Source organism: Scyliorhinus torazame, chromosome 14 (assembly GCF_047496885.1).
Source record: "Scyliorhinus torazame isolate Kashiwa2021f chromosome 14, sScyTor2.1, whole genome shotgun sequence".
Taxonomy (NCBI): domain Eukaryota; kingdom Metazoa; phylum Chordata; class Chondrichthyes; order Carcharhiniformes; family Scyliorhinidae; genus Scyliorhinus; species Scyliorhinus torazame.
The window spans coordinates 38682515-38701547 of NC_092720.1; the positions used below are offsets into that span (position 1 = coordinate 38682515).

Consider the following 19033-nt stretch of genomic DNA (forward strand, 5'->3'; position numbering starts at 1 on the left):
CCTTCAACCTCGTCTTCGGTCACTGAAAAGGGAGCAGCTGGCCCACTGGTGGCCTACCGAATACAGCCAGGGCCCTCCAGGCCTTGGCTCTCCAGAGGATGGCTGCCGAGGTCATGAAAGGCAGTCTCGCTTACTCACAGCATAACCTTTCAGCCTCCCCCCCCCCCCCCCCCCCCCCCCGATGACCCTACAAGCTGAACAAAGTCCAGGTGAACATACATGTTTCTTACCTTCCCGAACATCCCAGCCCCATCCACATTGATCTCCCCAACCTCCTCCTTCCTGTGTCTGTGTCTGCCTCTGAGACCCCAACACACACCCTCTCTCACCCACTATTACATTTGTCCATGCCCAAGCTCAAATTGCTCTCCAGAAGGCAGTCATTGATGCCACAAACCCCTCCTTGCACATTCACCTGGACATTGTGGAATGTCCTTCCTTCCACCCTCTTGAACTCCCTCCCTTAGTCCTTCCGCTTCAAAATTCCCTTCCTTACTCCTTCCTCTCCCGTTACACCTACATCCCCACTGGCATCCTTAACCCAAATTACTCCTGCTTCCTTGGTTCCTTCTTCCCCCTCCGAGCTCCCACCCCATTCAAGCTTCACCCCGTTGACACCTTTGTTTCCCCCTTCAGCTTCAAACTCCTCCAAGACCTTCCTCTCCTTCTCACATCTAAATAGCACACTGGGCTGAATCGCTGGCTTTTAAAGCAGACTAAGGCAGGCCAGCAGCACGGTTCAATTCCCATACCAGCCTCCCCGAACAGGCGCCGGAATGTGGCGACTAGAGGCTTTTCACAGTAACTTCATTTGAAGCCTACTTGTGACAATAAGCGATTTTCATTTCATCTCCCTCCCCCAAAGCTTTGCCACATCCTTATGAGTCCATAGAGAAGACTTTGAAATTCTAGTCCGACATCAGTTAAGCAGCTGCCTGGAGACATCCCACCTTCCAAGAGCTGCTCCGCGGTGGCACCATGTGCGTGAAGATCCACCTACCACGCGCTGTATGTGTTCCTCCAGGGACCAGTCACTGTAGGACTCCGACGTCATCATTTCCTCGGATGCTCGTTATCTGAGCAAGGCCCTTAAGTTAAGTTCTGACTTTTTCACGCCATGTTGGTCCAGCCAAGTGGGCCGGGATTCTCCGAGCCTCCGCGCCGCAATCGCGCTCGGCGCGGGGACGGAGAATGGGCGACGACACCCGATCGGGTCTGACGCTGCTCCTGCGAATCTCCAGGGACAGGAGAATCGCCACCAGTCGCGCGTGCCTGGTCGACGCGGCTCCGGTCGGGGGCCATTGAAAGAGGCCCCCGCGGCAATTCTCCGCCGACAATTGGCCGAGTTCCCGCCGGCGTGGTTCTCTCATGGTTCCACCTGGCGGGCACTCGGAGTGGCGGCTGTGGATTCAGTCCGCGGCCACCCTGGTGGGGGGGTGGGGGGACCTCCAGGATGGCCAGGTTCGCGATCAGGGGCCACCGATCGGCGGGCGCGCGCGATCTGGGGGAGGTCTATATTGTCGGGGCCGGTCCGCGGTGTGGGTCCACCATGTTGCGCGGGGCCGCCGTCGCACGCATGCACGGACCTTCGGCTGGAGGTGCAGGGCCCCGTATCAGCAGCCGGAGCTGTGAGGACTACTTCGGTGCCCTGCAAACCCCCTGTAAAATGGAGAATCACTCTGGACTTTCTCCAGGTAAGTCCAGAGTGATTTGCGCCCGGTTTCTCACGGGCGCGGGGACATAGCCCCATTATCAGAGAATTCTGCCCGTGTTTTCCTGCTGGTGCAATGGAGAATTGTGCACAGGGGGGAGATCCAGATTGGATCTTCATTTGCATCCATTAGCAGTTTTCAAATCGGTTTCACGCTGGCCTCCTGTGGAATTCCCGATCCGAAATGGCGGGCACTATCAGAAGATCATGCTCTACATTTACGCTGGCATGACAACTATTTTTACACCTCCCACCAAATTCTTCTCCCTCACCCACCATTAGTCCCACTGGCGGGGGCATGGGAGAATTCCGTCCATAGAGTGGGTGCCATTTTGGACCTCAAAGGCAATCGGAGCACTCGGAATCGGGTGCTTTACATCGGAATTTTGTGTCCATTTGTTTTCCTCTTTCACAACCCAGGAATTTTTTTAAGGATAAGTTAGTTGCAGCTGATCTGAATGAGTTTGGAAAAACAGTTTAATCACTTTGAATTCCCTAAAGAATCGAATATTATTGAAGTTTTCTGAAGAATAGAAATTTTATACATTACAAAGACAGTGTTATTAATAGTAAATTAGTTGTCAGACTAAACGTGGGCACAGCGTGTGATCAAACTTCCAAAAGGGGTGTGGAATAGCCAAAGGTAAGGACTTCATATGACAGCAGGTAGGTCACAATACTACAATTACACTACTCCTCACCCGACAGGGTCACCCTCCCCAACCTGCTCCCAGGTCGGGGTTTATATCCTGTGGGGTTCCTCCCAATTAGGGGGGAGGCTCCGCCCCCTCCAATCACCTGGGGAGTTTGTACGCCAAGATGTAGGAAGGGAACCGTGTACAATATCGGGTTTGGCCCCTGAGGGGATCGTAACAGGGTGATCACGGCAGGTGAGAGTTTTTGATGGGAGTGTGAAGTCCGAACATTTCCTTAGATGTGCTATCTGAGGGGCAGTGACAAATGAAGCTCTGAATAGTTTTGTCTTAGTTCATTTTGTTTAAGTTTTCTGTCAACAACATGGAGAAGTGCACCTAGCCACACAATTTACTGATAACCTCCCCAGCAACTAGTTGAATGATAAGTGCAAGGAGATTGAAAGCATCAAATAGGATTTGGGTATATTCAGTGGATGAGATAAAGAAAAGCAGGATGGGTTTAATGCGGATAAATCATTCAAGAAGCTAGGGCAGCACGGTGGCGCTGTGGGTTAGCCATGTTGCCTCATGGGGCCGAGGTCCCAAGTTCGATCCTGGCTCTGGGTCACTGTCCATGAGGAGTTTGCACATTCTCCCCGTGTCTGCGTAGGTTTGGCCCCCACAACCCAAAGATGTGCAGGCTAGGTGGATTGGCCATGCTAAATTGCTCCTTAATTGGAAAAAATTAATTAAAATTTAAAAAATTAAATAATTAATAATTTTTAAAAAATAATTCAAGAAGCTCAAGGCGATCCAGGTCAAAGCAGATGCGTAATTGACACCCATCCACCACATTCATCATTCCATCCCTCTATCACCAATGCTGCATGGTGGCAGCAGTGTGTATCATCTCAAAAATGCACTGCAACAACTCACCAAGACGCCTTAGACAGCACTTTCCAAACTCACAACCTCTACCAGCTAGAAGGATAAAGGCAGCAGATGCATGGGAACATCACCAGTTTCAAATTCCCCTCCAAACCACACTGACTTGGAAATATTTGTGCCGTTCCTTCACTGTCACTGGGTCAAAATCCTGAAACTCCCTCTCTAGCAGCACTGTGGGTGTACCTACAACACATGGACTGCAGCGGTTCAAGAAGGCAGCTTACCACCACTGCCTCAAGAACAATTAAGGATGGGCAATAAATGCTGGCCTACCGACGGCACCCACATTGCAAGAATGAGTAAGCAAAGCAAAAATAAGGTAAAGATTATCAGCTTCCAATTACTATTGAATAATATTAACACACAAGTTATTTGCAGTTAAGTTGTTTTACAACCATTAAATATTTTAATTGACCACAAACGAATGTCACAAAACAACATTTTTGTTCTTTCAAAGATATAAATATGAAAGATATTTTTTTTTAAATTTAGAGGCATTTTTTTTTCCCAATTAAGGGCCAATCGACCTACCCTGCACATCTTTGGGTCGTGGGGGTGAGATCCACGCAGACACAGGGAGAACGTGCAAACTCCACACGGACAGTGACCCAAGGTCGGGATCGAACCCGGGTACTCAGCGCCATGAGACAGCAGTGCTAACCACTGTGCCACCGTGCTGCCCTTAACAATATGAAAGAAGTAATGTAATCTCAGTACCTTGTGAGCCAGGTGCACCAGGTGGGCCTTCAGGTCCCGCATGTCCAGGTATCCCTCTCCCTGGTAGTCCACGTCTACCTGCTGGCCCCTGAATGCCAGGGCTTCCACGGTCACCTACAAAGTGAAAGTTAGAGCTCTGTCAAATAAGTACTGCTATGTACAAAAGAATGCATACCAAATGGCTATACACACGCACGCACACACACACACACACATAGATACCCCCTCCCTAATAGCACAGTGGGGTACCTAAGCCCAAGGACTGCAGCGGTTCAAGAAGGCAACTCACCACCACCTTCTGAAGGGCAACTAGTGATGGAAAATAAGTGCTGGCCTAACCAGCGACGCCCACATCCCGTAAATGAATTTTAAAAAACACACACAAGCACACACAGACAGACCCACACACAAACACACACACAGACAGAGGCATACACACACGCACAGATAGACACAGAGAGACACACACAGGCAGATAGACACACACCGAGATAGACACACACCGAGATAGACACACACCGAGATAGACACACACACAAAGATAGACACACACACAAAGATAGACACACACACAAAGATAGACACACACACAAAGATACAGAATGATAGATAGACACTCACAAACAGACACATACAAACACACACAGATAGACACACACACAAAGATAGATACACACAGACATGCACACACACACAGATAGACAGAGACGACAGACAGACAGACAGACACACACACACATAGTCCTATAATAATTGGAAAATTGTGTCAAAAAGAAGACAGCACTTACTGGAATGTAAGTCATTGTGCCTCTGTGCAGATCTGACTGTTACTGAATATTTTTTCCTCCCTTGGTTGAAATGGCCATCACAGCCGTCCCCCCTATCTGAATACAATAAAGTCGATCTAGAGACCTATAATCCTGGAGAAGACTGAAAACCCGTACACCCATTCCTCACACAATTATTACGTCCTCAACAAATGCGGAACAATTTGCTGGAGTTTCTGAAGAGACCACAAAAACTAGCAAATCCCAAATCCCATGTAAATGCTGAGAACATATGAAACATAATCATTTCTTACAATATGACGAAAATAAAATGGTTTTTAACATTATAATAGGTACATCTGCTCTCCACCTCTGGAATGTTTATTAACAGATCAGAAAGTTTACCCGCCTCTCTTCGATTCCAAAGTAACTTGTTTATCTCTCCACAGATGCTGCCGGACCTGCTGAGTTTTGCATTTCCAACATCCTAGATATTTTGCTTTTGTTTAAGAAAGTTTACGGCTTACATGTAAATCAGATGATCTGTCGGGATCTTTCTCCGGTTTGTTTATAGAAACCGTAATGAGGAACGTGTCCAGGATAAACTGACTTGCGTGTCACTTTGATATTCAAAAGCAGAAGCAGAGTTCAATACCTTGCGGACCTAGAGTGCCACTTCTACCAGGATGCCCATCATCTCCAGGCACCCCAGGAGGACCTGGATTACCCTTCTCTCCTGGTACTCCAACATTTCCTGCTGGACCTGGGGGGCCGCGATTACCTGGCTGTCCATAACTTCTGTCACCCTGAAATAAACAATATTTTGCATCGTTCATGCATTTCTGAAAACACAATTCAGAATTTTAACTGGTAACGAATAGCAAAACGTCTTTTCTGCACTTCTTGTCTCTAATAAAAGTGGAACAAGACCAGTTCCAAACCATTCCCTTAAGGGCATAGTTCTGGCAAATCATAACTTCCAATAGTTAAAATGTCTTCAAATCTCAGTTAGTATTACTTTTGCAATCATTGCTTACTTGAATGACAAAAAATAAATACAAATGCTGTAGGTCATAATGTTGTAATATATGATAATCCAGTACCAAATTCCTGTATGATTATATTATAATGTCATTTTAACAGTGTAGAGAGCTAATAAACAGGATTGTATATTAAAGTATTCTACTGCGGTATCATGCCAAAGCATTATTCCATAATATTGTCCAGTCAACAGCCCAGTAGGCTATAGAATCCAGACTTTGCGACTGCAAGTGCTCTTTTGCCAACTGTTTGTCTCTTCTCGCTCAGCCATTCAAACATTTCCGTACATAATAGTGTGCATGCTCTTATGTCCGGAAATACACACAATAAGAGTTCTATGACTGTTCAAATTTTTTTACAAGGCTACCTTAAAAGTCTGTAAGTTAAGGCCATGGATTGATTCTTCACATGATTTAGAATTTGAAATTCTTGTTGGTGAACTAACCTTCGGACCTCTCCCTCCAGCCGGCCCTGGTGTTCCAGGTGCTCCTGGTCTTCCCGAAGGCCCTGCAGGACCCAATAGTCCAGTAGGCCCTGGATTTCCTACAAAACAGTAAAGCAGATGGAAAGAGTTAATTTATGGTTCCACTCAATAGATAGTTTGCGGACTGCAGGAGGGAAGTTATTTACAATTGTTCAAGTTAATAAGAACAGTTTGGATCATAGGTAATGTTCTTGAGTCACAATTTTTGATAAAGGCAATCATGGAGTGTGCTTTTAGATGTTCCTTTCTGCACTAAAGATTTTCTCCCTTTTGTCCACTTAAAGGTTTTCCCTGTTGGGAGGATGGGTTGCAGACATGCAACTAGACATCTGCCAATGCCATCTATAGACTCCCACAGCTTTTACACGATAGAGCACAAAGCCTTGTAATTCAGTATTTTCCAGTCAATATGAAAAAGCTGTCAATGTGTGGCATTGTCGGTGTGAATATGCATTGACGCCTCTGTTGTGTCTCTAATTAAGGCAATCCAGTACAAAGCAGGCGTTGGAGTTCACTCTATTCCTTAATGTACTGCAACAAAATCAGAGGAAAGTGCCAGATCGGGGAGAAGGTATAAATTGAGCTTCATCAAGCCAATGGAATTACAGTTACTATCAAATTATGAATCACTACAAGAGAACGTTACAGCAAGAAGGTGGAGTGCAGTTTAGGGGGGGATGCTGTTTATTTTGACTTTTGGGCGACCATCTGTGCAGTGAGTGATCCACAGCAACTATTTGATGCGTTTCACTAGAATCTTGTTCAATGTCACTATTGCAGACATGAATGTTTAATCTGAACTGCAAAAGGTGTGCAGGAGATAGGCGAGCTTTTCTGCTCTGAACCTAGTGACCCCAGGGGTTTAATCAATTTTTAAAAACATCTGTGTTACAAAGAACAAAGAAAAGTACAGCACAGGAACAGGCCCTTCGGCCCTCCAAGCCCGTGCCGACCATGCTGCCCGACTAAACTACAATCTTCAACACTTCCTGGGTCCGTATCCCTCTATTCCCACCCTATTCATGTATTTGTCAAGATGCCCCTTAAATGCCACTATCGTCCCTGCTTCCACCACCTCCTCCGGTAGCGAGTTCCAGGCACCCACTACCCTCTGTGTAAAAAAACATGCCTCGTACATCTACTCTAAACCTTGCCCCTCGCACCTTAAACCTATGCCCCCTAGTAATTGACCCCTCTACCCTGGGGAAAAGCCTCTGACTATCCACTCTGTCTATGCCCCTCATAATTTTGTAGACCTCTATCAGGTCGCTCCTCAACCTCTGTCGTTCCAGTGAGAACAAACCAAGTTTATTCAACCGTTCCTCATAGCTAATGCGCTCCATACCAGGCAACATTCTGGTAAATCTCTTCTGCACCCTCTCTAAAGCCTCCACATCCTTCTGGTAGTGTGGCGACCAGAATTGAACACTATACTCCAAGTGTGGCCTAACTAAGGTTCTATACAGCTGCAACATGACTTGCCAATTCTTATACTCAATGCCCTGGCCAATGAAGGCAAGCATGCCGTATGCCTTCTTGACTACCTTCTCCACCTGTGTTGCCCCTTTCAGTGACCTGTGGACCTGTCCACCTAGATCTCTATGACTTCCAATACTCTTGAGGGTTCTACCATTCACTGTATATTCCCTACCTGCATTAGACCTTCCAAAATGCATTACCTCAAATTTGTCCGGATTAAACTCCATCTGCCACCTCTTCTCCCAAGTCTCCAAACAATCTAAATCCTGCTGTATCCTCTGACAGTCCTCATCGCTATCCGCAATTCCACCAACCTTTGTGTCGTCTGCAAACTTACTAATCAGACCAGTTACATTTTCCGCCAAATCATTTATATATACTATGAACAGCAAAGGTCCCAGCACTGACCCCTGCGGAACACCACTAGTCACAGCCCTCTAATTAGAAAAGCATCCTTCCATTGCTACTCTCTGCCTTCTATGACCTAGCCAGTTCTGTATCCACCTTGCCAGCTCACCCCTGATTCTGTGTGACTTCATCTTTTGTACTAGTCTACCATGAGAAACCTTGTCAAAGGCCTTACTGAAGTCCATATAGACAACATCCACTGCCCTACCTGCATCAATCATCTTTGTGACCTCCTCGAAAAACTCTATCAAGTTAGTGAGACACGTCCATTTGCTTCCAAATGGGAGTAGATCCTGTCTCGAAGAATTCTCTCCAGTAATTTCCCTACCACTGACGTAGTGGCCTGACACAGGCCTGTAGTTCCCTGGATTATCCTTGCTACCCTTCTTAAACAGAGGAACAACATTGGCTATTCTCCAGTTCTCCGGGACAACACCTGAAGACAGTGAGGATGTAAAGATTTCTGTCAAGGCCTCAGCAATTTCCTCTCTAGCCTCCTTCAGTATTCTGGGGTAGATCCCATCAGGCCCTGGGGACCTATCTACTTTAACATTTTTCAAGACACCCAACACCTCGTCTTTTTGGATCTCAATGTGGCCCAGGCTATCTACACACGCTTCTCCAGACTCAACATCTACCAATTCCTTCTCTTTGGTGAATACTGATGCAAAGTATTCATTTAGTACCTCGCCCATTTCCTCTGGCTCCACACATAGATTCCCTTACCTATCCTTCAGTGGGCCAACCCTTTCCCTGGCTACCCTCTTGCTTTTTATGTACGTGTAAAAAGCCTTGGGATTTTCCTTAAACCTATTTGCCTATTCGTGACCCCTTCTAGCCCTCCTGACTCCTTGCTTAAGTTCCTTCCTGGTTTCCTTATATTCCACACAGGCTTCGTCTGTTCCCAGCCTTTTAGCCCTGACAAATGCCTCCTTTTTCTTTTTGACAAGGCCTACAATGTCTCTCGTTATCCAAGGTTCCGAAAATTGCCGTATTTATCCTTCTTCCTCACAGGAACATGCCGGTCCTGAATTCCTTTCAACTGACACTTGAAAGCCTCCCACCATGTCAGATGTTGATTTACCCTCAAACATCCGCCCCCAATTTAGGTTCTTCAGTTCCCGCCTAATATTGTTATAATTAGCCTTCCCCCAATTTAGCACATTCCCCCTAGGACCACTCTTATCCTTGTCCACCAGTACTTTAAAACTTACTGAATTGTGGTCACTGTTCCCGAAATGCTCCCCTACTGAAACTTCTACCACCTGGCCGGGCTCATTCCCCAATACCAGGTCCAGTATTGCCCCTTCCCTAGTTGGACTGTCTACATATTGTTTTAAGAAGCCCTCCTGGATGCTCCTTACAAACTCTGCCCTGTCTAAGCCCCGGCACTAAGAGAGTCCCAGTCAATATTGGGGAAGTTGAAGTCTCCCATCACCATAACCCTGTTGTTTTTACTCTTTTCCAAAATCTGTCTGCCTATCTGCTCCTCTATCTCCCGCTGGCTGTTGGGAGGCCTGCAGTAAACTCCCAACATTGTGACTGCATCTTTCTTATTCTTGATCTCTACCCATATAGCCTCACTGCCCTCTGAGGTGTCCTCCCGTATTACAGCTGTGATATTCTCCCTAACCAGTAGCGCAACTCCGCCACCCCTTTTACATCCCCCTCTATCCCGCCTGAAACATCCAAATCCTGGAACGTTTAGCTGCCAATCCTGCCCTTCCCTCAACCAGGTCTCTGTAATGGCAACAACATCATAGTTCCAAGTACTAATCCAAGCTCTAAGTTCATCTGCCTTACCCGTAATACTTCTTGCATTAAAACATATGCACTTCAGGCCACCAGACCCACTGTGTTCAGCAACTTCACCCTGTATGCTCTGCCTCAGAGCCATACTGTCCCTGTTCCCTAGTTCTCCCTCAATGCTCTCACCTTCTGACCTATTGCTCCCGTGCCCACCCCCCTGCCATACTAGTTTAAACCCTCCCGTGTGACACTAGCAAACCTCGCGGCCAGGATATTTATGCCTCTCCAGTTTAGATGCAACACATCCTTCTTATATAGGTCACACCCGGAAGAGCTCCCAGTGGTCCAGATAACGGAAACCCTCCCTCCTACATCAGCTATTTACCCACGTGTTTAGCTGCTCTATCTTCCTATTTCGAACCTCACTGGCACATGGCACAGGGAGTAATCCCGAGATTACAACCCTAGAGGTCCTGTCTTTTTACTTTCTGCCTAGCTCCCTGAACTCCTGCTGCAGAACCTCATGCCCCTTCCTGCCTATGTCGTTAGTACCAATATGTACAACGACCTCTGCCTGTTTGCCCTCCCCCTTCAGGATGCCCTCTACCCGTTCGGAGACATCCTGGATCCTGACACCAGGGAGGCAACATACCATCCTGGAGTCTCTTTCACGTCCACAGAAGCACCTATCTGTGCCCCTGACTAAAGAGTCCCCTATGACTATTGCTCTTCTGCACTTTGACCCTCCCTTCTGAACATCAGAGCCAGCCGTGGTGCCACTGCTCTGGCTGCTGCTGTTTTCCCCTGATAGGCTATCCCCCCCCCCCCCGACAGTATCCAAAGGGGTATACGTGTTCGAGAGGTGGACAACCACAGGGGATTCCTGCACTGACTGCCTGCCCTTTCTGGTGGTCACCCATTTCTCTGCCTGCACCTTGGGTGTGACCACATTTATATAACTGCGATCTATGACGCTTTCCGCCACCTGCATGCTCCTAAGTGCATCCAAATGCCGCTCCAACCGAACCATGTGGTCTGTGAGGAGCTCCAGTTGGGTGCACATTCTGCAGATGAAGCCATCCGGGACGCTGGAAGCCTCCTGGACCTGCCACATCTCACAGTCAGAGCACTGCACCCCTCTAACTGACATTGCGTCAATTATTAGTAAATTAAAGTTAAAAGTTTTTTAAAAAGTTACTGTTAACTATATGTTTCCTAGCACTAGATTTCTACTATAAATGTGAAAGCGAAATACAGTACTCTCCGATCTCTGGCTTAGATACCCATCTAAATTATAAGTAAATAATTATGTTAATTCCCCCCCCCCCCAACACAATTTGAAAAGGTAATAAAAGTAAAAATGAGTAAAAATCACTTACTTACTGTCTGAGGGTCTCAGATGCTCTCAGGTTCTCTCCCTGCCGATTAAAAGTTACATGCCAGAAGAAAGGGAGAGAACAAAACAGTAGGGAAAAAGCACCTTCTCCACTCTGCACCAAATTACCAAGTTTCAAATTCCCACTCTGGATGTGTCTCCTTCACTTGCGCAAAGCTTACTGAGTGTGCTTTCTGTCTGTCTTTTATACAGACCTCAGCTAACCAGGGTGACTCGCACTACTTAAGCTTCAAAGAGAATAATTCAATGTGCACCCTTGTGCCACTAAACAGGCCTCAGGTGACTGCCAGATAACTGCCTCTCAGCAATTAGGGTGGGGGCAGCTTCAGCCATTCAGACACAAATCTACACTGCACTTTTAACTGAAAAACAGCAGAATTAGATTTAGCACTTACCATTCCTGGTTACCTCACTGCACCAAATTACCAAGTTTCAAATTCCCACTCTGGCTGGTGTCTCACTCACTCAGGCTGTGTCTCTTTGACCTGCGCAACGCTTACTGAGTGCGCTTTCTGTCTGTCTTTTATACAGACTTCAGGATGATTCACACTACTTAAACTTCAAAGAGAAGAATACAATGTGTACCTTTGTGCCCCTAAACAGGCCTCAGGTGACTGCCAGGTAACTGCCTCTCAGCAATTGGAAATGGGCCCGCTCCTCCAGGAGTGAGCCAATCCTGACAGCGGCCTCCACCCGGTGAGGGGCCACATAGAATTGCAATGCAATTGGCTAATGGCATTGTTCAAAGGGGTGCCTTATTGTAGTTGGTTGTGACTTATAGGAGTGTGTCACTAGCTCACCGGGAGAGAGAAGCAATTCTACAGGTAAATCCCTCATTCCAGAACTGAGATGAAACCAAGTCAGTCCACTTAAAGCCTAATGGGTGGGATTGTATCTCCCGGGACGCCTGGATTGCATTCTCCAATGGGACAGAGAATTGGATGTTAGGACAAAATCGGGATTGATGCTGAGCGCAGACCCGATCGCGATGCTCTCACCATCCGCTGGCAGCGGGAACAAGGTCCATGCCCGTGCGCTGGTGGGGTATGTAAATAATGCTAATGGGTCTTAACGTAATTCCTGGCCCTCTGTGATTCTCCAGTTCTCGTGGCTGGGAATCACGTGGGCGCGGATCACTTGTGGTCACTACCAGTGTGGCCCTTGCATGGTGGACTTTACGGTGGGCCAATTGGTAATTCCCCCAAGCAGGTCCACCATGCCAGGGCCAAGCTGGTAGAGACCATTCGAGCCCAACTGCAACCCCCCCCCACACACAATGCACCGCCTGCCCCCCCCCTCTCTTCCAGACTCCCCCACCAGGGACCCTGCAATAGGGGGACAACTCCACAGGGATCCATGTAATAGGGAGGCCTCCCCAGGGACCCCTGTAATAGGGAGGCCCCCCAGGGTCTCATGATTATTGTCAATTTTTTCTTAAAAGCCCCCAGTGTTAAACAAAGGAAATTACATAGGTATGAGGACTGATTTGGCCCTAGTGGACTGGGCAGAAAGACTAAAAGGTAGGACAGTTGATGAACAGCGGCAGATATTTAAGGAGATATTCAATTCATCACAACTAAAATACATTCCAAGAAGAAGAAAGATTGTAAGAGGGGGAAAGTGCATCTGTGGCCCAGCAAAGAGGTTAAAGATAATGTCCTGCAAGAGAAATGGGAGAGGGTCAGTGTGTGCCACAATGTGTTTGTCTGATGTGGAAGCTGCAAGGGATGAGTATAAATCCCTTAGATTTGGTAAGTGTGATAGCTTTATGGTGCGGTGGTAGGTGGTGTCAATGAAAGATGAATTCACTGACCTTGACTCCCCATGTAAGATCATTGAACTTTTTCTGATACTACTGTCAGATCCACAGGGCTGATTTCCAGAAATTTACCTCCCTGGCCATATGCTCATATTCCCTTCAAAGAAATGCCAGGAGGGTCTCGACACCCTGCCTTTCCACCTCTTGAACCAAGGCCTCTTGCACAGTATCAGTTAACCTGGGAGTCCTCTCTCTAGCCTGCTGCTCTATTGGCAATCTTCCTCCCTCCCTTGAAGATTTTCACAAACAGTTTCATGTGATGCTGTAGACTGCATGCCCCTTCCTTTCAGAGGTTTCAATGAAAATGAGATCCTGTTGACAATATTGCTTGCGACTGAATTGGAAAGCGGTTGGGGATAAATGATTTTAGTTTCCAAAATTTGAAGTTGAATATTGAAATGGACAGTGGCTTATTGCATTACTGAAACTCCAACAACTTATTTTATTAAACTTTCTTTAACCTCTTGTAATGGTTTAACCCAAAGTTTGGATCACCCTAAAGGTGAATAGAAAAAAATACAAGAACTGTTTTGTACCTTTCCAACCTGGAGGACCTCTTAATCCTTTTTCTGAAGGCCCTCTGTCACCCTTTTCTCCTGAATGATCTTGTGAACCATCTCTACCCCGAGGTCCAGGATTACCTGCAAGCACAATATTAAACTTTATCATTTCATTCCAACTCAGCACTGCATCGTTTCGGCGCCACTGAATGTTGAAAGCCTCCAATATACACTTAATTATAAATACGACAACGGAACTTAACAGCAAAACCCCTCGATGTACATCTCAGCACTGCTGATGTTCAAAGCTGTTGAGATGGACGATTTTCCCCAGCATTTAAAAATGTTCTTTCATGTGGGTGCTACTAGTGAAACCCGGATTTGTTGGCCATCCCAAATTGTTCTTGAAATGAAAATCGCTTGTCACAAGTAGGCTTCAATGAAGTTACTGTGAAAACCCCCTAGTCACCATATTTTGGCGCCTGTTCGGGGAGGCTGTTACGGGAATTGAACCGTGCTGCTGGCCTGTCTTGGTCTGCTTTCAATGCCAGCGATTTAGCCCTGTGCTAAACAGCCCCTGGGAATGTGGTGATGAACCACCATCTTAACCATTGCAGTGCATGCAGTGTTTGGAAGGGAATTCCAGGATTTCTATCGAGCAACAATGAAGGAGTAGTGATATAATTCCAATTCAGGATGGCGTGTGGAGGGGAACTTGCAGATGTTCCCATGCTTCTGCTGCCCTTGTCCTTCTAGCAGAGATTTCAGTTTTGAAAGGTGTTGTGGAAGGAGCTTTGGTGGTTCCTGCAGTACATCTTGTAGATAGTACACTCCGCTGCCACTTCATGTTGCTGGGGGAAGAGTGAATGTTTAGCTTGGTAGATAGGGTGCCCATCAAGCGGGTTGCTTTGTCCTGGATGATGTTAAACTTCTCCAGTGTTGTTGGACCTGCATTCATCCAGGCAACTGGAGGGTATTCCATCATAGAACATAGAAAAATATAGCACAGAACAGGCCCTTCGGCCCACGATGTTGTGCCGAACTTTTGTCCTAGATTAAGAACAAATTAATCTATACCCCATTATTCTACCGTAATCCATATACCTATCCAATAGCTGCTTGAAGGTCCCTAATGTTTCCGACTCAACTACTTCCACAGGCAGTGCATTCCATGCCCCCACTACTCTCTGGGTAAAGAACCTATCTCTGACATCCCCCCTATATCTTCCACCATTCGTCTTAAATTTATGTCCCCTTGTAATGGTTTGTTCCAACTGGGGAAAAAGTCTCTGACTGTCTACCCTATCTATTCCCCTGATCATCTTTTAAACCTCTATCAAGTCCCCCCTCATTCTTCTCCATTCTAATGAGAAAAGGCCTAGCATCCTCAACCTTTCCTCGTAAGACCTACTCTCCATCCTGGTAAATCTCCTTTGCATCTTTTCCAAAGCTTCCACATCCTTCCTAAAATGAGGCGACCAGAACTGCACACAGTACTCCAAATGTGGCCTTACCAAGGTTTTGTACAGCTGCTTCATTACCTCACGGCTCTTAAATTCAATCCCTCTGTTAATGAACACTAGCACACCATAGGCCTTCTTCACAGCTCTATCCACTTGAGTGGCAACTTTCAAAGATCGATGAACATAGACCCCAAGATCCCTCTGCTCCTCCACATTGCCAAGAACCCTATCGTTAACCCTGTATTCTGCATTCATATTTTCCTTCCAAAAATGGACAACCTCACACTTTTCAGGGTTAAACTCCATCTGCCACTTCTCAGCCCAGCTCTGCATCCTATCTATGTCTCTTTGCAGCCGACAACAGCCCTCCTCACTATCCACAACTCCACCAATCTTCGTATTGTCTGCAAATTTACTGAACCACCCTTCAACTCCCTCATCCAAGTCATTAATGAAAATCACAAACAGCAGAGGACCCAGAACTGATCCCTGCGGTACGCCACTGGTAACTGGGCTCCAGGCTGAATATTTGCCATCCACCACCACTCTCTGACTTCTATCGGTTAGCCAGTTCGTTATCCAACTGGCCAAATTTCCCACTATCCCATGCCTCCTTACTTTCTGCATAAGCTTACCATGGAGAACATTATCAAATGCCTTACTAAAATCCATGTACACTTCATCCACTGCTTTACCTTCATCCACGTGCTTGGTCACCTCTTCAAAGAATTCAATAAGACTTGTGAGGCAAGACTTACCCCTCACAAATCCGTGCTGACTATCCCTAATCAAGCAGTGTCTTTCCAGATGCTCAGAACTCCTATCCCTCAGTACCCTTTCCATTACCTTGCCTACCACCGAAGTAAGACTAACTGGCCTGTAATTCCCAGGGTTATCCCTGTTCCCTTTTTTGAACAGGGGCACGACATTCGCCACTCTCCAATCCCCTGGTACCACCCCTGTTGACAGTGAGGACGAAAAGATCATTGCCAACGGCTCTGCAATTTCATCTCTTGCTTCCCATAGAATCCTTGGACATATCCCGTCAGGCCCGGGGGACTTGTCAATCCTCAAGTTTTTCAAAATGCCCAACACATCTTCCTTCCTACCAAGTATCTCCTCGAGCTTACCTGTCTGTTTCACACTGTCCTCTCCAACGATATGGTTCCCTACACGGTCTCTGAGGAGCTGCAGGTGGGTGCACTTCCCGCAGGTATAGTCAGCGGGGACACCGGTGGTATCCCTCACCACCCATATCCTACAGGAGGAGCATGCAACTGCCCTAGCCTCCATCCCCTCTTACCTTACAGAATATAGCTGCCCTGTGGACCAACTTGAACTCCGCCCTCCGACTCTGCTCCCAGTCAGCTGCACTCTCTGCAAACTCCCGGCTCCCTTCACGCTCTTTGAGGAAATGCAGGAAATTAAATGAAAGGAGCACCTTACTCCCTCTTCACCTAACTCCCTCAGTCACCAAACTCTCACTATAGCACTCAGATGCACCCAAATTCAGCACTCAGTGCAAACAAAGTCTGCACTGTAGCTGGCTCACATTTATACTGTGAATCTAGCCTCTGAAAACTGGCCTAATCAATTAACTAATTAACAAGCTCCAGCCGCAAGTAGCTACAAGTAGAACCTCCCAATGTTGAAAAATAAGGACCCGTTTATTTAAGATGGAGATCGGGAGGAATATCGTGAGTCTCTGGAACTGTCTTTCAAAAGGCAGTGGAAGCAGAGTCTATGGGCGTGAATCTTCAGCCGCATTGGCCTCTCGCTTGAGCGCAACGGGGCCAGAGAATGTCGGGAAAGCCCTCCAGCGAGCCTCCCGACAACTCAGCGCCTCCCGGGATTCTCCGGAGTGCGGCGAGACGTCGGAGTCAGAACAACTCCCCAAATGGGCGTGACCTGATGATGCTTGTGGAAGTACGTTGTAAACCTACTTACAACCTACCTGTGCAGGATTCACCGGCCTCCCTCGATTCTTCGGCCTTCCCTGGGAGGCTGCAGCGGGCGTGATCAGTCCTGGTCCACAGAGGCGGAACGGCACCCACGGGGTCTCCCGGGCCATCGGAGACCCCAGGAGGGTCAGGGTAAGTCAGAGGCCTTAGCAGTCGGTGGGGGTTATGGATGGTCAGGGTGTGCAGGGTGTCTCCCTGGCCCTTGCCCTGGAACACGGGCACCTTGGCACTGCCACCCTGGCACTTTGGCACTGCCAAGATGCCCAGATGGCACTGCCATACCAGAGCCATAAGGAGCACTGCCTGGGCGCTAGGATGGCAGTACAGGAGTGCCCAAGTGCCAGGATAGTACTGTCAAGGGTCAGGGGGCAAGAGGGTGGAGGGGGGGGGGTTTGAAGGGAGGGAGAGTGCAGTTCAGGTATGTAGGGGCCTCTGGGAGGTTGGGTGGGTGATAGGTTGGGGTCCTGGAATGGAGGGGGTGCTGTAAGGGGGCTTGGGGGGACCTGAAGAGGGGGGAACCCACAGGGACCCCATAGCGGGGTGTCCTCACTTCGGGGTTGTGGGGTAGTGTCCATGTATGTGGGGGTGACATTGCCCATGGATGGGGGACCTACAAGCTCACTTAGGGATCGGGGACCCTTTCAAAATGGCAGCCCGATCTCCAAGTTCAACTCCCCAGTGCTAAAAAAAATTCTAAGGAGTGTTAAACCGGTGAGAAACTCCTCAGGGCCCCAAAAAGTGACGACGTGTCATTGAATAGCGGTGGGGAACTCGCTGGCAGAGCCAGAGGAAACTCTCTGAAAACCAGCTCCAAATTAACTTTGACATTTTTTGGGAGAATCGGGCCCTTTGAATATTTGTAAGGCAGAGCTAGATAGATTCTTGATCAACAAGGGGGTGAAAGGTTATCGGGCTTATGCAGGAATGTGGGGTCAATGTTACAATCAGATCAGCCATGATCTTATTGACTGGCAGAGCAGGTTCGAGGGGCCGAGTGGCCGACTCCTGCTCCTAATTCATATGTTAGCAAAATTAAAGGACATGGATTAAAGATTGGGTAACAGATGGAAAACAAGAGAGGAGGAATAAAGGGGTCATTCTCGCATTGGAAGGCGAGTATCACAAGGATCAGTACCTGGGCCGCACCTGTTCACAATCCATAACAGTGATTTGGATGTGGGGAGCAAATGTAGCTCGTTTGTGAGACAAAGCCAGGTGAGAATACGTGTTGTGAGGAAGCGGCTTTGGACAGATTTAGTGAGTGGGCAAGAACATACAGATGGAATATAATCTGGAAAAATGTGAGGTTACCCACTTTGTTAGGAGGAGCAGGTGTGCAGAGCATTTCTTAAACGCTGAGAGGGTAGAAAGTGTATGACCGCGATTCTTGCAATCTGTGAGGAAGTGGGCCGTCAGCGGGGTTGATTCCCACTGCACGAGATTGTGATGCGCGGCAAAGCAGGCTCCATGGGCTGAAAAGCATACTCCTGCTGCCACGTTCCTCTGACCCCAGTGTGGCAGATAGTAAGTAGCAATGGACGGAATTATTTCCTCTGTGCAGTAATTTTTATGATAGTTAGCTTGGTGCAACATTTACTTATTACTGATTTTGTCCACATCAAAGGATCTGTAGTTACCTTGGGAACCAGGCAGTCCGCGACCTCCTGTTTCTCCACGAGTCCCGGGTGGTCCTGGAACTGAAGCCCTCTCGTTCCTGTCTCCTTTTTCACCTACAGCAGAGACCCTCAGTGAGAGAATTAAGCAATACTGTGCATATAACTATAAAAGAACACCGTGTACCAAATCTAGAATGCTATTTCATGGCATCTCGATTGCATAAGATGAAACTGCCGGCAGAAACTGTGGCACAATCCCCTTAGTCTCCTGTTTAAAAAAAAAATCAGAGTTGAACTGCTGTGGGGAGACAGGGTTTAGGCAAAATCAGAGGAAGAATC

At 47.4% G+C, this 19033-nt stretch overlaps 1 protein-coding gene across 1 annotated transcript in view; it reads right to left on the reverse strand.

Moving 5' to 3' along the window:
• Window positions 1–19033, reverse strand: part of LOC140389019 (uncharacterized) — a 142518-nt gene that overhangs the window by 82122 nt on the left and 41363 nt on the right. Inside the window, exons 9-13 of the mRNA XM_072473186.1 lie at window positions 18716–18808; window positions 13691–13795; window positions 6265–6362; window positions 5434–5584; window positions 4012–4125 (exon numbers count right to left, since the gene is read on the reverse strand). Coding sequence (XP_072329287.1) covers window positions 4012–4125; window positions 5434–5584; window positions 6265–6362; window positions 13691–13795; window positions 18716–18808 — 561 coding nt within the window. The remainder of the gene's footprint in view (window positions 1–4011; window positions 4126–5433; window positions 5585–6264; window positions 6363–13690; window positions 13796–18715; window positions 18809–19033) is intronic.